Here is a 27,983-nt window from a genome sequence, read left to right on the forward strand (position 1 = left end):
TACCTGCCAGCCTAGTCATCACATGGGAGCTCAAGCATGGGAGGATGAACCCTGGGCGCCCTCCCAAGACAATGGTCAACACGCTCCTAGAAGATAGCGGCGCAGCTAATGTAGATGAACTGAACACACTGATGAGTGGAAAGTCCATCATCGTGCCCGACGCCGGCCCCCTAGGCCTGAGTCGATGTAGCAGTAGTATCTTAGAAAGGACGTGGTTAAACGAGAGAGGGTTCAAAGGAGGTTTACAAAAATGATTCCATGATTGAATGGCTTGTCATATAAAGAGGGTTTGATGGCTCTGGACAATCTAGAATTCAGAGGAATGAAACCAACTGGATGGTGAAAGGCTTTGATAGAGTAGACGTGGAGAGGATGTTTCCTATGGATGGAGAATCTAAGGCCAGAGGACGCAGCCTCACTATAGAGTGGCTTCCTTTTTAGAACGGAGATGAGGAGGAATTTTTTTAGCCAGAGAGTGGTGAATCTGTGGAATTATTTGCCATATGCAGCTTTAAGTATATTTAAGGGAAAAGTTGATAGATTCATGATTGATTAGGGCATGAAGGGATATGCGAAAAGGCAGGAGATCGGGCCTGAGGGGAAAATTGGATCAACCATGATGAATTGGCAGAGCAGACTCGATGGACTAAATGGCCTAAATCTCAGAATGAGAATCAGAATCAGGTTCATTATCACTGGCATGTGTTGTGAAATTTGTTAATTTAGCAGCAGCAGTTCAATACAATACATAATCTAGCAGAGAAAAAAAGTAAAAATATATAAATAAGTAAATCAATTACAGCATAGATCAATTACAGCATATTGAATATATTAAAAATCATGCAAAAACAGAAATAACGTATATTATAGGAATTGGATGGCAGAGGGGAAGAAACTGTTCCTGAATTCTGCTCTTATCACAAGTCCTGGTTATGTGACTACTAACGCCAGGCAGGCAACCTCTGGGAAGTGTTGTTAATGGCTAGGGTCACTCATCTTGTAAAGACACTGCACAGAAGAAGGCAATGGCAAACTACTTCTGTAGAAAATTGTGCCAAGAACCATCACAGTCATGGAAAGGACTGTGATCGCCAATGTCATGTGATAAGGCACAGGACAAAAAAGTGAGGAAAAAAAGAAAAAAAACTAGTGAGGTGGAAGTCAACACGAGTGAATCTGCAGATGCTGGAAATAAATAAACACACAAAATGCTGGCAGAACTCAGCAGGCCAGACAGCATCTTTGGGAGGAGGGAGTGACGACGTTTCGAGCCGAAACCCTTCATCAGGAGTGAAGTATCATGGGATGGTCAATGGGGGATAAGAAGTGGGGGGAGGGATGAAGTAGGGAGCTGGGAAGTGATAGGTTGGAGGGAAATGGGCTGGGGAAAGTTGGAGAATTATGGGAAATGAAAGAGAAAGAAAGGTAGGGCTGGGAGGAGATTATAGTGAAGGGGGAAAAAGAGAAAGAGAACCAGACTAAAATTATAGATAGGGATGGGGTAAGGGGGGGGGCAGGGGTATCAACGGAGGTCAGTGAGTCGGATGTTCATGCCGGCAGGTAGGAGGCTACCTAGGTGGGAAATAAGGTATTTCTCCATCGACCTGAGTGTGGCCTCATCTTGACGGTAGAGGAGGCCATGGACAGACATGTCGGAGTGAGAGTGGTCTGTGGAACTGAAGTGTGTGGCCACAGGGAGATCCCGCCACTGCTGGAGGACTGAGCGCCGGTGTTCGGCGAAACGGTCTCCCAGTCTGCTGCGGGTCTCCCCAATGTATAAATGGCCACATCGGGAGCACCGGATACAGTATATCACCCCAGTTGACTTGCAGGTGAAGTGGTGCCTCACCTGAAAGGACTGTCTGGAGCTTGGGATGGTGGTGAGGGAAGAAGTGTGGGGGCAGGTGCAGCACTTCTTCCATTTGCAGGGATGAGTGCCCGGAGGGAGGTCGGTGGGAAGGGATGGGGTGGGATGAATGGACAAGGGAGTCGCGTAGGGAGCGATCCCTGCGGAAAGCCGAGTGGGGGGAGGGGAAGATGTGTCTGGTGGTGGGATCCCGTAGGAGGTGGTGGAAGTTACGTTGGATCTGTAGGCTGGTAGGGTGATAGGTGAGGACCAGGGGTACTCTATCCCTGGTGGGCTTCATAGGCTCATTCAGAAATCTGATGGCCTAGGGGTAGAACTATTCCTAAAGGTTGAGGCTCCTGTACCTCCTCCCTGATGGTAGCAATAAGAAGAGGGCATGAACTGGGTGAAGGGAACAATACAAATCGATTTCTCTTTCTTCACCAAATCTACACCACTCTATAATTAACAACAACACACACAAAATGCTGGTAGAACACAGCGTGCCAGGCAGCATCTACAGGGAGAAACGTTGTCGACATTTCGTCAGGACGAAGGGTCTCGGCCCGAAACGTCGACAGGGCTTCTCCCTATAGATGCTGCCTGGCCTGCTGTGTTCCACCAGCATTTTGTGTGCGTTGTTTGAATTTCCAGCATCTGCAGATTTCCTCGTGTCCTCTCTATAATTAAACGATTTTCTGAAGTACCCTATGTGTTAATTTCTATATTAAAAGAGAAATGAAAACAGATTACTTCAGATTCCATGTCGGACATGGTCACCAGGAGATGTAATTGTTATAATCCAGCGCTGCAGTTCCTAGACTGAAAAAAAATTGATCTTTCAGTCCGAAAGTGCGGGACCAGCTGCGATCGTCCCCCACAATAATGTCAAAAGTTCTTTGGAAACCGATTAATTGTCATCTTTTTATTACAAATGCATTAAGGTCAATAAATCTACAGGCGCACAGCACCCTGTCACCATCTACTCCCACTTCCTCAAACCAGTTTCACAGGAGCAGGAGGCAGTTACTTGACTGCTTTCTGCGCTGAAAAAACGTCAGCAGATTTATTAACGGCCTGCCTTTACCCTTTGCGTTTATTGTACTCGTCCAGAGTGCTGAAGTTTGTAACAATGCACCGACAACTGAGAGGAGAGAGGTGAGGAGGCATAGGTACCGGTTTGGAGCCTCTCTGTCCCTGAGGGCTCCCGGTGCGGGCGGTGGGGCGGACGGGAGTGAGCGGGGTACACGGGGCGCTGACCGGACCATGCCGCGGAAGTTTCAGGTTTATTTTATTTTGGCAGCGATTACGAGCAGCTTCCTGACGACGTACCGGTTTCGGCCCACGTCGCTGATGTGCAACCGGGCAAAGGAATCTCTGGCTACTTTGTGAGTATCTGTTTCTTAAATGGGCAGAGTCCACTCCCGAGTGGGGTGGGCAAATGGAGGATGCATTTATTTGTCTTGATCTGGGGCAACTCTTGGCTCACCTGCATGGGATGTGCCCAGAGTCATGCATAGTCCCGACAGCAGGTTTCCTCCAAAACGTCAGTAACTCAGATGCTTTTTACAGGGGAAACCAACCCCATCTGTATCCCCTCCCATATAGAAACAGAAAACCTCCATGTACCTATCCAAAAGTCTCTTAAAAGACGCAATCGTATCTCCCTCCACCACCGTTGCTGGCAGCCCATTCCATGGACTCACCACTCTGTGTATAAAAAAAACTTACCCCTGACATCTCCTCTGTGCCTACTCCCCAGCACCTGAAACCTGTGTCCTCTAATGGCAACCATTTCAGCTCTGGGATAAAGCCTCTGACTATCCACATGATCAATGCCTCTCATCATCTTATACACCTCCATCAGGTCCCCTCTCAGCCTCCGTCGCTCCAAGGAAAAAAGGCCGAGTTCTCTCAACCTATTCTCATAAGGCATGCTCCCCAATCCAGGCCACATCCTTGTAAATCTCTCTGAACCCTTTCTATGGCTTCCACATCCTTCCTATAGTGAGGTGACCAGAACTGAGCACAGTACTCCAAGTGGGGTCTGACCAGGGTCCTATATAGCTGCAACATTACCTCTTGGCTCCTAAATTCAATTCCATGATTGATGAAGGCCAATACACCGTACACCTTTTTAACCACAGAGTCAACCTGCGTAGTTGCTTTGAGTATGGACTTGGACACCAAGATCCCTTTAATCCTCCACACTGCCAAGAGTTTTACCATTAATACTATATTCTGCCATCCTATTTGACCTACCAAAATGAACCACTTCACACTTATCTGGGTTGAATTCCATCTGCCACCTCTCAGCCCAGTTTTACATCCTATCAATTCCCGCTGACACCCCTCCACACTATCCACAACACCTCCAACCTTTTTGTCATCAGCAAACTTACTAACCCATCCCTCCACTTCCTCATCCAGATCATTTATAAAAATCACGAAAGGTAAGGGTCCCAGAACAGATCCCTGAGGCATACCACTGGTGACTGACCTCTATGCAGAATGTGACCTGTCTGCAACCACTCTTTGCCTTTTTTGGGCAAGCTAGTTCTGGATCCACAAAGCAATGTCTCCTTGGATCCCGTGCCTCTTTATTTTCTCAGTAAGCCTTGCATGGGGTACCTTATCAAATGCCTTGCTGAAATCCATATACACTACATCTACTGCTCTTCCTTCTTCAATGTGTTTAGTCACATCCTCAAAAAGTTCAATATATTTATACTTACTGTGTTTTATGATTTTTGTCTGGTTTTATGATTTTTATCTGGTTTTATGATTTTTGTCTGGTTTTATGATTTTTGTCTGGTTTTATGATTTTTGTCTGGTTTTATGATTTTTGTCTGGTTTTATTATGCTCCAGATCCCTTTGTACTGGAGAATGACAATAAAGCATCTTGAATTTTACCTCATCACACTTGTCACTTTGTTTAAATGTTGATCAAACCACATTTCGAGAAGGCTAGAATATAAAAGCAAGGATATAAAGCTGAGCCATTGGTAAGACTGCAGTTGGAATATTGTGAGCAGTTTTGCAATCCAAATGTAAGGAAGGATGTGCTGGCATTGGACAGAGTCCAGAGGATGTTCAGAAGAATGATCCCAAAAATGAAAGGGTTAATGAATGAGGAGCATTTAGAGTAGTAGAGAAATACAGCACAAAAACAGGCCCTTTAGCCCATCTAGTCCATGTCAAAACTATTTAAACTGTCTACTCTCATTGACCTGCTCCAGGGATCATAGCTCTTCATACCCCTACCATCCATGTAGCTATCCAAACTCCTCTTAAAGGTTGAAATTGAGCTAGCATGCACCACTTGGGTGGCAGCTCATTCCACCATCACACGACCCTCTGAATGAAGAGGTTTCTACTCATGTTCCCCCTTAATTGTTTCCAGTAGGTAGGTGACCAAAACGACACAAAATACTCCAAATTAGGCCTCACCACATCTTGTACAATTTCAATGTAACAACCCATCTCCTATACTCAATACATTGATTTATGAAGACTGATATGCCAAAAGCTTTCTTTATGCCCTATCTATTTGTGACACCATTTTCAATAAATTATGTACCTGTATTGCTGATCCAGTTCATCACATTACCATCCAGATCATTGATATGGACCCAACACTGAAACCTGTGGCACTCCACTGGTCACAGGCCTCCAGTCAGAGGCAACCATCCATTACCACTCTGGCTTCTCCCACAAAGCCAGCATCTAATCAAATTTACAACCTCATCTTGAATGCTGACCGATTGAGCCTTCTTGAGCAACCTCCCATGCCAGACTTTGTCAAATGCCTTTCTAAAGTCCATATAGACAACATCCACTGCCTTGCCTTCATCCATTTTCCTGGTAACTTCCTCAAAGCACCATTGGTTAGACATGATCTCCTACCACGTAAGAAGCCATGCTGCCTATCCTTATCAGTCCATGTCTATCCAAATACATCTATATCTAGTTGCTTAGAATACCTTCCAATAACTTCTCCACAACTGATGTCAGAAACACCAGCCTATAATTTCCTGGTTTCTGCTTAGAGCCTTTTTAAACAGTGGAACAACATTGAATATCTTCCAGTTCTCTGCTACCTCTCCTGTCACTAAGGATGAAATAAATCTCTCCTAGGGCCCAAGCAGTTTCTGTCAGTAGGGTCCAAGGGAACACTTTGTCAGGCCCTGGGGAGTTATCCACCCTGATTTGCATTAGGTTAGCAAACACCTCTTCCTCTGTAATCTGTACAGGGCCCGTGAAGTTGATGCCGCTTTGCCTCACTTCTATAGTCTTTGTGTTTGTTTCCTGAGTAAATAAAAATTCAAAAAATTTAGTTAAAATTTCCCCCATCCCTTTTGGCTCCACACATGGGTTACCATTCTGGTCTTCAAGAGGACCAATTTTGTCCCTTTCAATCCTTTTGATCTTAATGTTTCTGTAGAATCCCTTAGGACTCCCCTTCATCTTGTCCACTAGAGCAACTTCAAGCCTCCTTTTAGCCCTCCTGGTTTCTTTCTTACATTTCTTATACTCCACAAGAACCTCATTTGTTCCTACTTGCCTATATCTGCTAAGCACCTCTTTTTTTTTGACTTATCCATGTCCTCAATATCTCTTGAAAACCAAGGTTCCCTACAGTTTATATTTTTGCTTTTTATTCTGACAGCCACATACAAGTTTTGTACTCTCAACATCTCACTTTTGAAGGCCTCCCACTTACCAAGTACACCTGTGCCAGAAAACAGCCTGTCCCAATCCACACTTGCCAGATCGTTTCTGATTCCATCAAACTTGGCCTTTCTCCAATTTAGAATCTGAACCTTCAGACCAGATCTATCTTTTTCCATATTTACTTTAAAACTAATGGTATTGTGGTCACTGGATGCAAAGTGTTCTGTCACCTGCCCTTTCTCATTCCCTAATAGCAGATCCAGTACACACACTTTCTTGTTGGGAACTTCTGCGTACCAATGAAGGAAACTTTCCTGAGCACACTTGACAAGCTCTATCCCATCGAGTCCTTTAACAGTATGGAGTTCCCAGTCAATATGTGGAAAGTTAGAATCACCAACTATAACAACCTTTTGTTTCTCACAGCAGTCTGTGATCTCTTTACAAATTTACCTCTAACTCTCTAGGACTGGTGGGTGGTCTGTAATGCTGTTAATGTGGTCATACCTTTCTTATTCCTCACTTCCACCCATTTTATGTCACTAGACAAGTTTTCCAGTTTGTGCTGATGGAGCACATTTTCTCTGGCTAGTAAAACTACTCCTCTTCCTCTAATCCCTCCCACTCTGTCACATCTAAAACAATGAAACCCTGGAATATTGAGCTGCCAGTCCTGCCCCTCCTGCATCCAAGTCTCACTAATGGCTACAATGCCATAATTCCAGGTGTTGATCCATTCCCTGAGCTCATCCACTTTTACTACGATACTTCTGGCATTGAAATATACGTAGCTCAGGACACTAGTCACACCATGTTTAACCTTTTGATCCTGACTTTTTCTGAGGCTCTACAACCTTTCCATTAACTGTTCTGGCACTCTGGTTCCCATCTCCTTGCAACTCTAGTTTAAACTGCACCGTGCAGCACCCACAAATCTTCCCACAAAGCATTTGATGTCTCCGGGCCATACTTGCTAGAATTTAGAAGAATGAGACAGGATTTTGTTGGAACCTACCTAATATTGAAAGCAACACACATAAAATGCCAGAGGAACTCAGCAGGCTGGGCTGCATCTATAGAAATGAGTACAGGGAATGTTTTGGCCTGAGATCCTTCATCAGGATGGATCTGTACACTTTTCCATGGAGGCTGCCTGACCTGCTGTGTTCCTCCAGCATTTCGTGTGTGTTGCTTGGATTTCCAGCTTCTGCAGATTTTCTCCTGTTAGTGATTGGACTTACAGTGAAAGGATTAGATAGCATAGATGTAAAGAGAATGTTACCTAGCATGCAACATCTAGGAACAGAAGGCATAGCCTCAGAATACAAGGACACTCCTTTAGAACAGAGATGAGGAATTTCTTTAGCCAGAGGGTGGTGAATCTGTGGGTGGAATTCATTGCCACAAATGACAGGCATATGGAGGGCTGTGGTCCCAGTGCAGGTTGATGGAAGTAGGCAGTTTAAATGGTTCTGCAAAAGGGGCCGGTTTCTGTGCTGGACTTCGCTATGACTCTGTGACTGTAGAGGCCAAGTTACTGGGTATATTTAAAGTAGAAGTTGATAGATTCTTGATTAGTAACAGTGTTAAGGGTTATGGGGTTAAGACAGGAGAATGGGGTTCCAGAGGTAAATAAATATGGTCGCATGGTGGGGCGAATGGCCTAATTCTGCTCCTATGCTTTCTGGTTTTATTTACCACATTCTGAAATCTGCAGCCTCTTGTATCCACACATATCTTCCCACCTCTGTCTCTACCTGCTCCCCTTCACCTGTTTCCACCCTCCTCTTCACATTGGCCTCATTCTCCATCTAAACTTAGGGTCTCGATCCAAAATGTCAACTACACCACCAACTGCACCCCTGACCCCAGCAAATGCTGCCTGACCCAGTGATTTACTCTGGTGTTTTGTTTCTCACTCTAGTTACACGATTAGCTTTTTACACCAAGATTCAGAGTTTTTTAAGGAGGTTACCAGGAAAGTTGGCAGTGGATATTGTCTACATGGACTTTAGCAAGGCCTTTGACATAGGAGGCTGATCAAGAAGATTGTCACTTGGCATTCAAGATGAGGTAGTAAGTTGGATTCAACAGTGGCTTAGAGGGAGAAGCCAGAGGATCATAGTAGGTGGTTGCCTCTCTGACTGGTTAGCTGTGGCTAATGAAGTGCCACAGGGATTGGTGCTGAATCTGTTGTTGTTTGTCATCAATATCAACAATCTAGATGATAATGTAGTCAGTTGGATCAGCAAATTTACAGATTACATCAAGATTGGGGGTTTCCTTGCTGAAGACTATCAGAGCTTGCAGTAGGATCTGGACCAGCCAGAAAAATGATCTGAAGATTGGCAGATGGAATATAATGCAGATACGTGTGAGGTGTTGCGCTTTGAGACTGAAAACCAGGGTAGGAAAGGTAGGAAAGGCACTGAGGAGTGTGAAGAAACAAAAACTTAGAATACAGTTTCATATTCCCTTGAATGTGGCGTCACATAAAGAGAGCTTTTGGCACATTTGGCTTCCCTAGATCACAATATCGGGTACAGGTTTATGTTGAAGACATCCTACCTTTAGAATACCTCTGACAGGGGACGTACAGTATCTATCCTGTGCCTTCCTAATTGCTGCCGGAATCTCCAGCCATTGCTGCTCTGCTGTCACCTTTGCTAATGTTCCCTTCCAATCAACTTCAGCTAGCTCCTCTCTCTGGCCTCTAATTCCCTTTCCTTCCCATACTGTAATATTGATACTTCTATTTTAGCTTCTCCCTCTCAGATTGCAGGGTGAATTCTATCATACGATGTTCACTGTTTCCCAAGGGTTCCCTTGCCTTATCAAATCTGGCTCATTACACAACATTGAATCTAGAACAGCTGATCCCCTAGTGGGCTCAACCACAAGCTGCTCTAAAAAGCCATTTCATATGCTTTCTACAAGTTGTTTCTTTCGGGATCTAAAATCAGCATCAACCTGATTTTCCTAATCTACCTGAATATCAAAATCCCCCATGACTATTGTAACTTTACCCTTTTAACTTGTGGTCTCTATCTCCCATTATAATTTGTAGCCCACATCCTAGCTACTGTTCAGAGGCCTGGCTATAACTCCCATCAGGATCTTTTTACACTTGCAGTTCCTTAACTCTACCCACAACGATTCTCCATTTTCCAATATTCTGTCACTTCTTACTAAGGATTTGAATTCATTTTTTACCAACTAGGCCTCTGCCTGCCTGCCTGTACTTTCGATACAATGTGTATCCTTGAATGTTATCCCCAAACTTTGTTCAGCCACAACCCAGTGATACCCTCCATGTCATACTTGCCCACCTCTAATCCGCTACAAGATAATCTGCATTATTCCATGTATTGAGCGCATTCAAATATAACAACTTCAGCCTTGTATGCGTCATCCCTTTCAATTTTGTCCCCCTATTACACTGCAACTTATCCCAGTGACTGCCATTGTGCCCTATCATCTGCCTGTTTTTCCTCACGGTCTCACTACACACGGCCACTGCTTTTATACAAACTGGCCCATCCTCCGCCCTGTGACTCTGGTTCCCATCCCGCTGCCAGATTAATTTTGTCCCAACAGCTCTAGCAAACTTGCCTGCAAGGATATTGGTCCCTCTTAGGTTCAAGTCTAAACTTTCCTTTTTGTACAGGTGGAACTTCCCCAGAAGAGATCTCGGTGAACTAGAAATCTGAACCCCTGCCCTCTGCACAAGTTCCTCAACCATGAATTCACCTGCCATATTACCCTATTCTTACCCTCACTGGCACATAGCACAGACAGCAATCCAAAGATTACTACCCTTGAGCTCCTGTTTTTCAGCTTCCTACCTAGCTCAATAAATTCTATCTTCAGGACCTCCTCCCATTTTCATTGTCATTGGTGCCAATATGGATCAAGACTTCTGGCTGCTTCCCCCCACCCCCCTAGAATGCTGTGGGCCTGATTTGAGATGACCTTGACCCTGGCACCTGAGGTGCCTCCCACGTCTACAGAATCTCATATCTATTCCTCTAGCTGTGCACCCCCTATCACTACTGCAGTCCTCCCCACATCCCTTCAGAGCCACAGCACCAGACACAGTGCCAGAGAACCGGTCGCCGCAGTTCTCTCCTGGATTCACTGCGTGCTCCATACTGAAGTCATGTCTGTCTCCCTTGCAGCTGTTTGTCATCCAGGTGAAGATGAAAGGCGGGGGTAGATACTTCATATTCCGTCGTTACCGGCAATTTCACAACCTCCAGTCCAAGCTTAAGATGAAGTTCAGCCCAGAGAATAACAAGAGCTACAACACATGCGTCTTGCCTGAGCTCCCAGGTAGGGCAAAGTACCTGTCCTGTCTGTTGGTGGGTTACTCTTTATTACCTCCTTAATTCTATGTGGTATCAATGGCTGTGTCGAAGAAAAGACCCATGATTTAGCACTGTAGTTGTTGAATCACTGGGCTTTGAAAACTCATTTATTCTTCATACACTTTATTTACAAGGAGAACAATCTAGCCCTTCTCTCCACGCTGTTACAGAATCATAGTCATCGAACAGAGACATGCCCTCTGGTCTCTATTCATTGGAACATAGAAGGTTGAGGGGGGATTTGATCGAGGTATTTAAAATTTTGAGAGGGATAGATAGAGTTGACGTGAATAGGCTGTTTCCATTGAGAGTAGGGGAGATTCAAATGAGAGGACATGATTTGAGAGTTAGGGGGCAGAAGTTTAAGGGAAACACGAGGGGGTATTTCTTTACTCAGAGAGTGATAGCTGTGTGGAATGAGCTTCCTGTAGAAGTAGTAAAGGCCAGTTCAGTTGTGTCATTTAAGGTAAAATTGGATAGGTATATGGATAGGAAAGGAGTGGAGGGTTATGAGCTGAGTGCGGGTGGGTGGGACTAGGTGAGATTAAGAGTTCGGCACGGACTAGGAGGGCCGAGATGGCCTGTTTCCGTGCTGTGATTGTTATATGGTTATTGAGTCGATGTGGCACTATCATTCTGCCCAGACTCATCAATCTGCACTGGACCCGTTTCACCATGGATGTTGTGTCCTCGCCATCTATGTTGTTGTGCAGCGCTGTCTGTAGCTGACGAGTGTGGCAGACTCTGTTGCAATGGTCTCATATATAAGCAGTCTCAGCTCTGCTGGAGATGCTTTGCATTCCTTCCTATGGGCCTATTTGTCTTCTGCTGCTTTCAGGAATATTCCCTCACCTGACTTAAAGTAATGTTTCAAGGTCCTTTTCCATCTGGTGCGGTCAGCTGCAAGTTCCCCCCAGGTCTCAATGTTGATGTCCTGTGCCTTCACGTCCCACTTGCAGACATCCTTGATGCAGAGTTGTGGGCAGCCAGCGGTTCTCAGTACACCGTAGGGGGTGTATTTTGGGGTGGAGACATCCTACCTGTGGCAGACATGGCCCAAGCAGGCCACATTGAGAGAGAATCTCAGCATTAAGCACTCTGTCTGTCCAGGAGATGTTCAAGATGTAATGAAGACACCTTCAGTGGAAAGTGTTGAGCCTTCTCTCCTGCTTAGAGTATGTTGTCCCGGTCTCGCCTCAGTGTAGCAGTATACTGGTAACACTAATGTTGTACACTGCCATCTTGCTTCTACTGGTGAGCTTGGAGCTCTCCCAGACTCGTCTGGTGAGGTGGGCCAGAGTGGTTGAGGCCTTCTTGATGCATCCAAGAGGAAGTTGCCACTGATGGTGGACCCCAGGAATGTGAATAATATCCAGTTTGTGGTTATCAATGGCAATGACTGGTGGTACCTCCACACTCTGTCCCAAGACGTTTATCATTTCAGGCTGATGGTCAGACCAGGTTCCTTGCAGGCCTGGGAGAAATAATCCATCAGGCTCTGGAGGTGTTGCGGAGTGTGGTTTGTGACTGCTGCATTAACAGCAAACAGCAATTCTCTCATCACAGCCTTGCACACTTTGGTTTTGACTCTTGGCTGGCGAGGTTAAAAAGCCTGCCATCAAACCTAGTGTGGAGGTAGATCCCCTCAGTTTCAGTGCCAGATATGTGCTTCAGGAAAAGGGTAATGAAGATGTCAAAAAGTGTGGGTGGTGAGAATATAGCCTTGCTTAGAGAAGCCCTCCATTCCACTCCCATCCATGTATCTATTTGAATTTCTCATAAATGTTGAAGTTGAGCCCATATCCACCACTTCTACAGGAAGCTTGCTTCACACTCTCATTGCCCTCTGTGCGGAGTGGAGGAATCCCCTTTTTTACTGATGCTTAGGGCACCAATGCAAGTCCTCCATCTCTGTCTGTCCTTGGCATACTTGGTGCTGTTCAGGGCTTCCTTCATCATGCCAGTAGCTTCCTCGTAGCTTTCACTGCCGTCAGCCACGCAAGTCCCAGGCGGACTCTCAAGAATACCACCACACACAGATGTATAAGGATTTGTCATTGGTATTTTTGTAACAGTTTTGCTTGACTGGCCTGGAGGACTGGTGGACCACTTATAGTCTGGCCTCTACCATTTCACCTGTTTGATTTGGGTGATCTTCCTGAGGGTCAACATAAACTTCCAAATCACGACAAGGCTGTGTTCCTTTTTGGAGGAAATTCCTCCTCCTGTTCCCCTTCAAGTTATAGCCTCACTTAGCCTCAGTAGAAAAAGCCTGCTTGCATTTACCATATCCCTACCCTTCACTGCGGGGTGAGGTGGAGGTATGTCTCTACCAAAGGAGGTGTAAGGTGTTCCTTCCCTCCACTATCCTGCAGGTCACTTTTAGATAAGATGTAACACCTGTTTAGACCCCCTCGATCAGGGTCATGTGAAGCCATGGGAACAGGTGGTGGAAGATCGTATGAGAAACTAGTACATATCATAAGTCCTGCTTATGTGACCACTGACAATTTCTGAAGAGTATTGACAATGGCTGGAGTCACCTGTCTTGACCGGAAGAAGACAAGGGCAAACCACTTCTGAGGAAAAAGTTGCCAAGAACAATGATGGTCATGACCCATGTCATACCCTTCATAATCAAATAAATCTTGTTCTGGTTTGAACAGAACGAAGCCATTTTTATACAGAATTGATTATCCAATAAGGAGATCAAGCATTTGGTAAACTGAGTATAATCAAATTCCTTAATTGCATGTTCAACCATCATTCACAATACAGGTAATAACAGTCAATGGAGTCTGCCAGCTGACAACTGACAATACTTTGACGTTAATAATGTCATTGTGTCCTTGTTCGTGTGTGTGTGTGTGTGTGTGTGTGTGTGTGTGTGTGTGTGTGTGTGTGTGTGTGCCTCACATTGTTCTGTTAATCCTTATCTTGTCTCCACATGCCAAACAACTCCGGTCCCCTGCTGTGCGAAGGGAAGCCATGCTCTTTAAGGCTCTTTCTTGTCTAGGTTGACTGCACTCATCTGTAAAAACATTCTTGTCTAGACATTATCTTAACCCTTGCATTGCTACATTGCAACTTCCACAGTACAACATAATCTATTTTTTAAACTTAACTTCTAAAAGGCCTCATCCCAAAACATCTGTTGCGTGGAGTGACTAAGGAGAACCCAAGGGCAGGACACAGGGATGGAGACCGAGTTGGGGATGCTGGCGTAGACTTGAATGTTGAACAGCAAACAGGAGGAATCTTGACACAGAGCTCTGATATGGAGTCTTGACACAGAGATGGGCTTTTCATGGAGTATCTTGAAACTGGAGCTGAACAAACAGTTCTAGGCAGTCAGGAATCAAGTTATCACACAGGAATAGACCAACAAACTGGCAACCAGTGGTTGTGTTGCCAGGGTTCTTGTACTGCAGTTCTTGATGGAGACCAGGTATGCTGTCATCAAGTGAATTAGCAGTAAATGGGAAATTAATGATTGGAATCAAGGCATAATCAAAGGATATTAGGGGCAAAATAAGGGATTAACAATCAGGAGCATGTCAACATCAACTCTTTATTTCCTTTCATAGATGCTACTTGACCTGGTGAGCTCCTGCAGCTGAATCTCTTGTATCTCTGCTGGAGAAATCCAATTGGTTGAGCTGTATCTGTGTGGGAAAAGGAACTGCCAATATTTTGAATCAAAATCTTGCAGCAGGTCTGCCTGTGGGTTCCTTAAGTGGTAATAAGGTTTTCCGCCTCAGTGTAGTACAACTTAATCTTCATTAGCCTGCAAGTTACAGTCTGCTGCAAGAGTCTTAGGCACACGTAATGGGCTGGGTTGATCAAATCCAAAATACCCGAAACCAGATCGACTGTCCAGCCAGGAGACATGGGAATAAGCATACAAGCACAACAAAGTAACTTCATCTTAATTTAATATCATAAACAGAAAGCACAAATAAGCACACAACTTACTATGCAGTAAGTTACTTAGATTTCCTTAAAGATTTCAGGGCTCACGATTTTTTGTCTCCACTTGATTGTTGCTGCCATGAGTGGATGTCGAGGCAGATAATTTAGGATCATTTAAGAGACTCTTAGATAGGCACATGGATGAATGAAAAATGGAGGGCTACTTAGGAAGGACGGTTTAAATTGATCTTAGAGAGGTTAAAAGGTCAGCAAAATACCAAGGGCTGAAGGTCCTGTACTACGTTCTGTTGATTTGCTTTGATAATGCTTGTGTAAGAAGTGTGTTGAACCCTAAATCCTGTCCAAATTTAATGATGCGCCATGCCTGCGTGTAAATTGCATAAGTGGTTAATGACTCATATCAGCCAGATGTTCCCGACAGCTGTATGCTGGTGGGGTGCAGTCTACCCTCTTTAGTACTGAGACTCTGGACAAGCCCAGCAACTTGTGTGTTCATTCTCATGGTTCTCCTTGTGACCCCCTGCCCCTCTGTTGTTAGAGAGTCCATCTCACTGAGCTGACCCACCAGCTCATTCTCACAACCCAGAAATCACAAGACCAGATGAGTCAGAGTTGACCGGAAACCACATGTTTGAGGAAATGTAAAGTGTATCAGGAAAGGAATGACTTTGCTTTTTGACATCTGGCATAATGCAATACATAACTTTGACCTTTATAAAACAAGGGTGAGGTTCAATTTCCACCACTGTCCATGAGGAGTTTGTATGCGCTCCCCGTGACCACATTGGTTTCCTTCCAATTTCCAATTGGAAATTGCTCCAATTTCCTCCACATACCAAAGATGTCAGAGTTAGTATACATTAATAGGCAGTTTGGCTGGAAGGGCCTGGTACCATGCTGTATCTCTAAATAAATTAATCAATAAATAAATGGTTATTGATGGCATTCTCAGGGGCACAGAGATGCTGCCTCATAGATCCAGTGATCCGTGTTCTAAGTACAAAGTATAAAGTAAATTTATTATCAAAGTACATATATATATCACCATATACAACCCTGAGAGTTAATTTCTTGTGAGCATTCCCAGTAAATCCAAGAAACAGAAAGAGTAAACAAAAGACCACACCTAATGGAGCAACCAATGTGTAAAACACGACAAGCTGTGCAAATCCAAAAGGAAAAGGTGATGCAGAATCAAAGAGTAGCAAATACAGTACTCAAAATATTATATCTCCATACACAGTGTAAGAAATAAGGTGGATGATCTTGTTGCATTATTAGAGATTGTTGCATGTGATGTTGTGGCAATCACTGAATCATGGCTGAAAAATAGTTGTAGTTGGGAGCTGAATGTCCAAGGATACACTGTGTATCAGAGGGATGGGAAGGTAGGCAGAGGGGGTGACATGTCTCTGCTGGTAAAGAATAGCATCAAATCATTAAAAAGATGTGACAAAGGATTGGAAAATGTTGAATCTTTCTGGGTTGAGTTAAGAAACTGCAAGGGTAAAAAGACCCTGACTGCAGTTATATACAGTGGCTGCGATGTGAACTACTGATAACAACGGGAAATAGAAAAGGCGTGTCAAAAGGGCAATGTTATGATAGTCATGGGAGACTTTAACAAGCAGGTAGATTGGGAAAATTAGGTCTCAAGAGAGTAAATTTGTTGAATGCCTATGAGATGCCTTTTCAGCTCAATTTGTCATTGAGCCTAGTAGGGGATCAGCTCTAATGGATTGGATGTTATATAATGACCTGGAGGTGATCAGGGAGATTAAAGTGAAAGAACCCTGAGGTGTCAGTAATCACAATGTGATTGAATTCAACTTGAAATTTGATAGGAAGAAAGTCTGATGTAGCAGTATTTCAGTGGAGTAAAGGAAATTAAAGTGGTATGAGAGAGGAGTTGGCCAAAGTAAACTGGAAGGATCTGCTGCAGGGATGACAGCAAAACAGCAATGGCATGAGCTTCTGGGAAAAATAAGGAAGGTGCAGGACAGATGTATTCCAAAAACAAAGAAATACTCAAATGGGAAAATTGTAAAACCATGGCTGACAAGAGAAGTTATAGCTAATGTAAATACAAAAGAGGGGGCATGCATAAAGCAAAAACTAGCAGGAAGGTAGAGGATTGGGACACTTTTAAAAACCTACAGAAAACAATTAAAAGAATCATTAGGAGGGAGAGGATTAAACATGAAAGCAAGCTAGCAAACAATATCAAAGTGGATAGAAAAAGATTTTTCAAGAATATAAAAAATAAGAGAGATGAAAGTGGATATAGGACAGCTAGAAAATGAGGCTGGAGAAATAATAATGAGGGATAAGAAGATGGCAAATGATTTAAATGAGTATTTTGTATCAGCCTTCACTGTGGAAGACACTAGCATGTGCTAGATGTTGAAGGATGCAAGGGAAGAGAAGTGAGTGCAGTTGCTATTACAAGGTAGAAGGTGCTGAAAAAGCTGAAAGACCTAAAGGTACATAAGTCACCTGGGCCAGATGAACAGCACCTTAGGGTTCTGAAAGAGATAGCAGTAAAGATTGTGGAGGCATTAGTAATGATGGTTGTAAGATCATTGGACTCTGCCATGGTTGCAGAGGGCTAGGTAATTGCAAATGTCACTCCACTTTTAAAGAAAGGAGAAAAGCAGCAGAAAAGAAGTTATAGACCAGTTAGTCTGATCTCAGTGGTTGGGAAGATGTTGGAGTCAATTGTTAAGGATGAGGTTATGAAGTTGACAAGGGGCAAGGTAGGAGAAAGTCAGCATGGTTTCCTTAAGGGAAAAGTTTGCCTGACAACCTGATTGAAATGCTTTGAGGAGATTACAACCAGGATAGATAAAGGGGGTGTAGTGGATGTTGTATATTTGGACTTTCGGAAGGCCATTGACAAGGTTCCACACATGAGGTTGCTTACCTAGGTAAGAGCCCATGGTATTACAGGAAAGTTACTGGCATGGTTAGGGCATTGGCTGATTAGTAAGAGGCTGCGAGTGGAAATAAAAGGATCCTTTTCTGGTTGGCCACCAGCAACTAGTGGTGTTAGGAACACTTCTTTTTATGCTGTATATCAATGATTTAGATGATGGAATAGATGCTTTGTTGCCAAGTTTACAGATATGAAGATTGGTAGTGTTGAGGAAACAGGAAGGCTACAGAAGGACTTAGATTAGAATGAGGAAGAAAGTGGCAAATGAAATACAACGTTGAAAAATGCATGGTCATGTATTTTAGTAGAAGGAATAAATGTGCAGATTATTTTCCAAATGGGGAGAAAAATCTAAAAATCTAAGATACAAAGAGACGTGGGAGTTCTTGTGCAGAACACCCTAACAGTTAACTTGCAGATAGGGTCAGTGGTGAGAAATGCCAATGTAATGTTGGCATTCTTTTCAGGAATATAAGAGTAGGAATGTGATGCTGAGGCACTTGTGAGGCCTCACCCTGAGTATTGTGAACCGTTTTGGGATCCTCGTCTGAGAAAGGATGTGCTGGCATTGGAGGGGGCACAGAGGAGCTTCACAAGGATGATTCTGGAAATGAAAGGCTTGTCATATAAGGAATATTTGATGGCTCTGGGCTTGTACTCACTTGAATTTAGAAGGATGAGGGGGATCTCACTGAAACCTTTCAAACATTGAAAGGCTTAGAGTAGATGTGAAAGGATATTTCCCATGGTGACAAAAGCACACAGCCTCAGGATAGAGGAGCATCCATTTAAAACAGAGGCGGAGAAATTTCTTTAGCCAGAGGGTGGTGAATTTGAGGGATTTGTTACTGCAGGCAACTGTGGAGGCCAAGTTGTTTGTTGTACTTAAGGCAGAGATTGATAGGTTCTTGATAGGTCACGACATCAAAGGTTATGGGGAGAAGGACATGGAGCGGGGCTGAGGAGGGGATTAAAAGGATCAGCCATAATTGAATGGCAGAGCAGACTCGATGAGTCAAGTTGTCTAATTCTGCTCCTGTCTTATGGTGTAAAAGAAATAAAATAAATGAAATAAGCAATAAATATCAGCAGTATTAATCAGATTAATCATTAAATTAATAGCGAGTGTGGAATAAAATTATAATGAGTGTAGAATATGAATGTAGAGAAGTTTGCATGGATATGTGTGAAAGAAAACTTTCAAATAAATGGAAATAAATGGAGAACTGAGATTGCTCTGAGATTAATATAGACTTGATGGACTGGGAGAAGCCTTCACTGCAAAGAAGATGCTGCCTGATCTGCTGAGTTCTTTCAGCATTTGCTGTACATTATTCTGGGTTTCCAGCATTTTCAGAAGCCTTTGTGTTTATGAATATAAAATAATATGATTAAATCCTTCAACCAAGGCTCTTCAGTACAGATAGGACATGATCACACAAGGGGAAGGGAGTTATTCTGGACAATATTTATTTCCAATTAATTTCCTGAAAAATACTCAGTGCCACTTTATTTGGTACCTCCTATACCCACGGAAGTGGTTACTGAGTATATGTTTGCTGTCTTCTGTTGCTGCAGCCCATCTACTTGAAGGTTCGCTGTGTTCTGCATTCAGAGGTGCTCTTCTACACATCACTGTTGGTTTTAGAGTTATTGTCAGTTTGAATCAGTCTGGCCATTGTTCTCCAACCTCTCTCATTAATAAGTCGTTTTCTCCTACGGAACTGCCACATCAGATTTTTTTTTTGTTTTTCACATCATTCTCTGTAAACTCTAGACTATTTTGCGTGAAAATCACAGATTGGTAGTTTTTGGGATACTCAAACCACCCCGTTTGGCATCACCGATGATTCCAAGATCAAGGTCACTTAGATTGCTTTTCTTCAGCACTTTGATGTTTGGTCTGAACAACAACTGGACCTCTTGACCATGTCTGTATGCATTAAATTGCTGCCTCGTGATTGGTTGATTAGATATTTGCATTACTGAGCAGGTGTGTAGGTCTACCTTACAAAGTGGCTACTGATGCCAAGTAATGATCATATTGTGGGAGGTTTCGGTGTTCATACTTACTGCTTGGTTTAGCAACAACTGAAAAATATTCTTGTGGTTGTAGATTATTTTTAGACATTTATAAAGATGATGGTGAAAGTTCAGGTTTTCTGTTGGTGGATCTACCAGCTGGGTTTCAGTGCCCATCGAGGTGGCGGGAGAATGCGGGACGTTCTGTGAAGGCTGCAGTCGGAGGTGGGTGGGACTGCTCACCCAGATTCTCACAAACAGCAAGACCTCGCTTGGCTGGCAGTGAGAGGGGCTTTCCCCATCAGATACTTCCTGCACAATATGCAATCTCAACCCTCTTACAAGGCTTTTTTTTCATATTAGAATAGTACAGCACATTACAGGCCCTTCAGCCCACAATGTTGTGCCGACCCTCAAACCCTGTCTCACATATAACCCCTCACCTTAAATTCCTCCATATACCTGTCTAGTAGTCTCTTAAACTTCACTAGTGTATCTGCCTCCACCACTGACTCAGGCAGTGCATTCCACCAACCAACCACTCTCTGAGTGAAAAACCTTCCTCTAATATCCCCTTGAACTCCCCTCTCCTTACCTTAAAGCCATGTCCTCTTGTATTGAGCAGTGGTGCCCTGGGGAAGAGGCACTGGCTGTTCACTCTGTCTATTCCTCTTAATATCTTGTACAACTCTATCACGTCTCCTCTCATCCTCCTTCTCTCCAAAGAGTAAAGCCCTAGCTCCCTTAATCTCTGATCATAATCCATACTCTCTAAACCAGGCAGCATCCTGGTACATCTCTTCTGTACCCTTTCCAATGCTTCCACATCCTTCCTATAGTGAGGCGACCAGAACTGGACACAGCACTCCAAGTGTGGCCTAACTAGAGTTTTATAGAGCTGCATCATTACATCGTGTCTCTTAAGCATCTCTTATCCCTCGACTTATGAAAGCTAACACCCCATAAGCTTTCTTAACTACCCTATCTACCTGTGAAATAACTTTCAGGGATCTGTGGACATGTACCCCCAGATCCCTCTGCTCCTCCACACTACCAAGTATCCTGCCATTTACTTTGTACTCTGCCTTGGAGTTTGTCCTTCCAAAGTGTACCACCTCACACTTCTCCGGGTTGAACTCCATCTGCCACTTCTCAGCCCACTTCTGCATTCTATCAATGTCTCTCTGCAATCTTCAATAATCCTCTACACTATCTACAACACCACCAACCTTTGTGTTATCTGCAAACTTGCCAACCCAACCTTCTATCCCCACATCCAGGTCATTAATAAAAATCACGAAAAGTAGAGGTCCCAGAACAGATCCTTGTGGGATAAAACTAGTCACAACCCTCCAATCTGAATGTATTCCCTCCACCATGACCCTCTGCCTTCTGCAGGCAAGCCAATTCTGAATCCACCTGGCCAAACTTCCCTGAATCCCATGCCTTCTGACTTTCTGAATAAGCCTACTGTGTGGAACCTTGTCAAATGCCTTACTAAAATCCATGTAGATCACATCCACTGCACTACCCTCGAGTTCAGGTGCAACCCATCCAATCTGTACAGGTCCCACCTTCCCCAGAAGAGATCCCAATGATCCAAAAATCTAAAACCCTGCCCTCTGCACCAACTCCTCAGCCACGCATTCAACTGCCATCTCCTCCAATTCTTACCGTCACTATCACGTAGTACTGGCAGCAATCCTGAGAACACCACCCTTGAGGTCCCGTTCTTCAGCCTTCTGCCTAGTTCCCAAAACTCACACTTCAGGACCTCATCCCTCTTCCTGCCTATGTCGTTGGTAGCAACATGTATCACAACTCCTGGTTGCTTTCCCTCTCATACCAGGATGTCATGCACCCAGTCAGAGACATCCCGGACCCTGGCACCCGGGAGGCAACAAACCATGCGGGTTTCCTTCTCACGTCCAGGAAATCTCCTGTCTGCTCCCCTGACTATAGAGTCCCCAATGATGACAGCTCTCCTCTTCTCCGTCCCATCCTTCTGCACCACAGGGTCAGACTCAGTGCCAGAGGCCCTGCCACCGTGGCTCACACCTGGTCGGTCGTCCTCGCCAACAGCATCCAGGACGGTAAACTTATTATTCAGGGGAATGGCTACAGGGGTGCTCTGCACTACCTGTCTACTCTCCTTCGCTTTCCCCCCTCGTACTGTCACCCAACGACCTGCTTCCGGCAGCCTTTTGTTAAATTTGTTCAAGGGACTTTGGCTTTACAGACTGTGACAAAATTTTATTCCCCATATCTAGTTGCCCTTGAAAAATCGGTGAGTTGCAGCCCTTGAGGTGTGGCTATACCCACTGTGCTGTTATGGGGGGGGGTGGTTTCTAGGATTTTAACCCAGTAAAATGTGCATAGTTGATACTCAATGTCTTCATTCATTCCATCAATACAGCGAGTGACAGTTATTACTCAGAGGAATTGATTTTAAAATACTGGTTACCATTTTGAGGACAGTGGTGTTCTCCATCTTTCACCAATTGTATGAGATTTTCCACACTTTGCTACCATTTTGGAAATGTTATAGGAAACAATGAGATCACTATCAAAGTCATTTTTAGCTTTCTTGGCAAATGACTCAACTGTGCAACACTTTTCAAATTTTTTTTCAACTTCTGGAACTGAATAATACCGTAAGTAGCCTTTACAGGGTGTCTTTTATGGAAGTGTTCCTGTAATGTTGATGGTTTCATGGCTTCATTAGACAGCACAGTATTATAGTACAGTGTCGCTGATCTGATGGGAATGGAGTAAAACCATGCTTTAGCTATGTAACATGGTACTGACACACTTTCTGTAGTTTCTGTTTCCTAGCAGGATTAGAATTTAAGGCTTCACTGCCTTCAGATTCAGAGAAAGCACACTGTACATGTTTATCTATCATTAATGGGGCTAAATTAAAATAAAAAACTAACACAAACTGAGATGTGGAAGACAGCAGTGAGTTGACATGGATGGAACGATGGTAGTGGCATGCAAAGGAACAACGAGGCGACGATGAAGATGTTCACAACAGTTAGTTGGGATAGACCTAGTGTTCATCGAACTACCTGTATACTATTCCAGTTAGCACAATTGACTAAACATGTGATGTATTATAATCCCCATAGGTGGTTCTTGGCTGCACGTATGAAGCCAAGGTTGCTTTGAACACCTCAAGAGTAACCTTCGGGGTTGGACAGTTCACTGATTGGCTCAATTTCACAGTTTGGTTCTGGCTAGCGCTGTATCATTGCACAACCTGTTTTCTGTAGATCTATAGAGAAAGCTGGCAGGGTGTACTGACTTACCAGCTGCAAAGTTGCACAAACTCGTTCCTTGCCGTGAGTCAAGGAAAACTGTTGGGACCCCTGGCTACAAATTTATGCATCCCCAACAATGTCTAGTTGGATGGTAAGGTCAGATGGGATTGCCGAGATTCAGATGCATTGTGACGATGAGTGTTCAGTGCGGTGAACCACTGTTCTTCCTGGGTCCAGTGCCTCATCCTATTATTTGGGAAGTGCCTGCTCCACTAACAGTTAGTCAGGTCTCATGCTTCAAGTTAGGGTGCCACTTACTGCCCCCACCAAGGATCTTGAATGACCACACCCCACCCACGTATTTGATTTCCCCTAATGCCCCCTTGGTACATGTAACTGCTGCCGTTGGGAATCACTAAACTAAACATGACATTTCTCTGGAACTAAGATGTAAAACACTATGTATAGTCACACGCAGCACATCCAGTTGCATGCAGCACATAGTCACACACTGTACATACAGACTGGTAGAGTATGTGAAGAAGAGGCCTGTGTACTCCAAACGTCTGCAGTCTCCTCAGGAAGTAGAGGTGACTCTGGCCCTTCTTGTGCACAGCTTGGTCAGGGTGTTGGGGCTGGGCTGATGTTCAGTTTGCTGCTCCTTGAGGTTTACTCGTCTCTGTGCTGAACCAAGGCTGTGGCCTGCAGCTAACAGACTCCCGGATCGGTTGTGACTGGTTTCATGACTGTGGACTCACTTTTGTCACCTTCAGTTCTGAACGGTATTGTTTGCATGATTTGATTTTTGTATTTTTTCCCGCACATCAGGTGTTTGACGGTCTTTTTTAATTGGGTTTTCTTGTTTTGTGGCTGCCTGTAAGGAGATAAGTCATGAGGTTGTAATAGTATACATACTTTGATAATAAATGTACTTTGAACTTTGAACCTTTGAATCCTTGTGAGTTGTTAATGATCAGTCTCAACCGGAAATGTCGACTGCATATTCCCCCTCCATGGATGCTGTCTAACCTGCTGAGTCCGTGATCCGAATCAGAATCATAATTTTTGCCACTGACATATTTGTGATGTTTGTTGCTGTGTGGGGAAGGATCATGGTATAGGGCCATAGAGGATGGGTCCAGTGTAACAGCCTCTGAAGGAAACCAAAGTGGTGTTGATGCCTTGTCAGAGAATGGATTGAACTGATGGTATAATGCATGTAGTGAGACATGTACCAACCACGTTGACTTCACATTCTCAATAAAGGATAAGTATCTTTTACATGAAAAGAATCCCCACCGAGATTGAAGGGACTGGAGAGTTAAAATTAGGCCTCAAATCTTGGGGACATTTGCTCTGATGAGAGAGTTTTATATTTTCCTTTCATTGATCAATGGGGTCTTCTCAGAGGGTATTTTCAGACAGGAAACCATGCCTATAATAAGCAGTTAAGAGGCCCAGAAATAATTCCTTCCACAGTTGTTCCCTGAGTCTACGTGACAAGGATGGAGGTGGGAGGAACCAGAGCTCATGTGAAGGGTGGCTTATTAAACCGTTGTTTTCAGATAAACTGTTCAGCCAGTGTAAGCCTGTCTGGTTTCTTGGAGGAATCAAGGGGAGTTTCCAGGGGATTTTTTTCCTCTGTTGGTTTTTCTCAGCTGTCTGGTTGGGGCAGAGGTTAGAGGAGCGTACAGGTGGATTAGCAATTTTCAGGCAAGGCAACATTTTTGGCTGTGTACCTGCCGGGAAACCCCCAGCACACCCAACCCCTCCCAAGGCAAAGTCCACTCCTCCTGTAGCTTTAAACAATAAAATGCCGTAAATAATCAGTAGCTCAATCAATTGGAAGGAGAAGGAGATATAAGTTCCCAAATTTCACAGCTGAGTCCACAGCCTACATACAAACTCTGTGACTCAACAACTCAATATTTTTTATTTTTCTTTTTATTTGCATAATCATCTTCCTTTACACACATAGGTTGTTTGACAGTTTTTTCTTATGATAATTTTTATAAATTCTACCGTATTTCATTACTTTCATGAAAATGAACCTCAAGGGAGTATATGGTAACAATTACATACTTTGATAATAAATTTACTTGACTTGACATTGTGTCATTTATTCTACTATATTCCTTTGTTCTACTGTGAATGCCTGCAAGAAAATGCATCTTGGGTAGGACAGGGTGACCTATTCATAGTTTGACTGTAACTGTTCTGGCCCTGACTTTTCACAGCATGGTAAGGGAGGAGTCTCTGCCAGTGACACCCAATCCAAACGCTCCTAATCTTCATTCATAGAAACATAGAAAACTTACAGCACAATACAGGCCCTTCAGCCGACAAAGCTGTGCCCAACATGTCCTTACCTTAGAAATTACCTAGAAATTACACCCATAGCCCTCTATTTTTCTGAGCTCCATGTACTTGTCCAGGAGTCTATTAAAAGACCCTATCGTTTCCGCCTCCACAGTCACTGGCAGCCCATTCCACGCACTCACCACTCTTTGCATAAAAAAACTTACCCCCTGACATCTCCTCTGTACCTACTCCCCAGCACCTTAAACCTGTGTCCTCTCGTGCTAGCCATTTCAGCCCTGGGAAAAAGCCTCTGACTATCGACACAACGCATCATCTTATACACCTCTATCAGGTCACCTCTCATCCTCTGTCACTCCAAGGAGAAAATGCCGAGTTCACTCAACCTATTCTCATAAGGCAAGCTCCCCAATCCAGGCCACATCCTTGTAAATTCTCCTCTGCTCCCTTTCTATGGCTTCCACATCCTTCCTGTAGTGAGGTGACCAGAACTGAGCACAGTACTCCAAGTGGGGTCTGACCAGGGTTCTATACAGCTGCAACATTATCTCTCAGCTCCTAAATTCAATCCCATGGTTGATGAAGGCCAATACACCGTATGGCGTCTTAACCACAGAGTCAACCTGCGCAGCAGCTTTGAGTGTCCTATGGATATTGGAAAGGGAATTTTATTTATTTAGAGATTCAAAGTGGAAAAGGCCCTTCTGGCCCTTGGAGCCGTAGTGCCCAGCAAACCCTGATTTAACCCTAGCCTAACCATGGGACAATTTACAATGACCAATTAACCTACTGACCAGAACATCTTTGGACAGGGAGGACACGGAGAAAATCCATATGTTCCACAGGGAGGATGTACAGCCTCATAACAGATGATGTTAGAATTGAACTCTGAACTCCAAAGGCCCAAGTTCACTTTCTTAATCAGGGTTTGTACCCAGACCAATGTATTACGTGTGTGTAACCCTAACGCTGACCATAATACAGAACCAGGTTATAAATGGCATGAAAATTAGCAGCAGCACAATACATTAGTTACAAGTCTACATTAACTTAAAGTTAATGTAATTATACAGAACTACATGTGCAGATAAATAACAAACATGACAACAGCAAGATTGAGAGGGGAAATGAGCTATAACATTAGGGCTTTTCAGGTTGATTCAAGAACCTCATGGTAGTGGGTCCTCAGACTCCTCAACCTACCGCCCGATGGCAGCGTTGAGAAAAGGGCATGGGGCTCGCTGTTGATGGATGCTGCCTTCCTGAGACAGGAAGATGTCTTTGCAGATGTCCTCAGTGGTGGGGAGAGCTCTACCTATAATGGAACTGGCTGAGTCCATCACTCTTTTGTTCCTGTCTATGGGAATCTGTGATGCAACCAGTCAGACTGCTTTCCACTGTGGAGGTGCTTCAGTCTTCGACAACATGCAGAATACATGATGGTGCTGGTGGTATACAGTGACGTTTAGACAACAGCTCACAGAACTACCAGATGTATTCTTCTGAACTGCTATAGTGCTGCAACTCCACCCTGTAATTTTCCTTTTAGAAGCGTACTTTTGAACTAGCGACGGACTAGCAATTTAATAATCTCCTGAAGGACTCGGCAAATTTGACTGTCAGGAATGCAGGTATGGCCATCACCGGAAGGAAGGATTTCAAGCTAGGATAAAGCAATGGGGCACGTGACCACCTCTCTTTAGAAAATTGCTGGCTGACGTATGCTCTCTGGAGACATGATTGAAGGCCTAAGGGAAAGTTGCAATATTGGAGAGAAATGAGGGATTGCTGCTTTCTCTATTTCACTGAGATTTGGTGCACCTCTGACACTCCAATCCACTGGATGGAACAAGCTGCTGCATCGGGAAAAAGGAGAAGCCATATTGGGTAAGCTTCCTGATAAACATCATGGTGCTGCTGTCTAATGGTGGTGCCAACCGGTGGCGCAGTGGCATCAGCGCCGGACTTCGGAAGCAAAGGCTCCCAAGTTCGAACCTCCCCCCCCCCGGGCCCCCCGGGCACACTTTCCATCCGTGCCGGGTTGTGCGCTGAGCCAGCCACAGCCTCATAGAGGAAAAACAAGGGTCGAATCAGGAACGTTCATACTGTGACCCGGTTAATCTGAAAGGAGACCAATCCTGACTCCACGCGCCAGACAAGAATGGCTGACTGTCTGGGGTGACAAGCTATGAAATGTCTAATGGCCTGGTTTCACTCTTGTTCTCCTGACGTGGACCATCTAATGATCTTTCTACTTTCTGAGTTCTCCTTGATCCTGACTGCAGTTTACACACCATCAAAGACAGATGTCAAGCACTCGATGTATTGAATGCATTGATTAACAAAGGAGAAACAGCCTACCCTGACACCTTTCCAATCCTTGTTGGGGATTTCAGTCAGGCTAGCTTGAAAAAAATCTCTGCTTGCCCAATTACCATCAACACATCACTTGCAGCATCACAGGACCCAGGCATGACCTTTACTACACCATCATCAAGGATGCCCAACATTCCATCCCTGGACAGCATTTTGAGAAATCTGATCATGTGGTTGTCCTCCTCCTGCTTGCAAACAGGCAGAAGCTGAATAACAAGACACCAGAGTTAAGGACATCAATGAGGTG

The 27,983-nt window shown here is 44.1% G+C and overlaps 1 protein-coding gene across 3 annotated transcripts in view; it reads left to right on the plus strand.

The window, feature by feature from the left end:
- Window positions 1-2,867: 2,867 nt before the first annotated feature.
- The window catches only part of ncf4 (neutrophil cytosolic factor 4), a 101,693-nt gene continuing 76,577 nt past the window's right edge, over window positions 2,868-27,983 (plus strand). Inside the window, exons 1-3 of one of the 3 annotated variants that reach the window (XM_059954194.1) lie at window positions 2,868-3,004; window positions 3,150-3,234; window positions 10,700-10,853. In XM_059954194.1, the coding sequence (XP_059810177.1) occupies window positions 2,979-3,004; window positions 3,150-3,234; window positions 10,700-10,853 (265 nt within the window). In that variant the 5' untranslated portion in view covers window positions 2,868-2,978. The remainder of the gene's footprint in view (window positions 3,005-3,149; window positions 3,235-10,699; window positions 10,854-27,983) is intronic. The other 2 variants (XM_059954195.1, XM_059954196.1) reach the window with 2 other exon arrangements.

The sequence above is a fragment of the Hypanus sabinus genome, chromosome 29, assembly GCF_030144855.1.
Source record: "Hypanus sabinus isolate sHypSab1 chromosome 29, sHypSab1.hap1, whole genome shotgun sequence".
NCBI classification, from domain to species: Eukaryota; Metazoa; Chordata; class Chondrichthyes; order Myliobatiformes; family Dasyatidae; genus Hypanus; species Hypanus sabinus.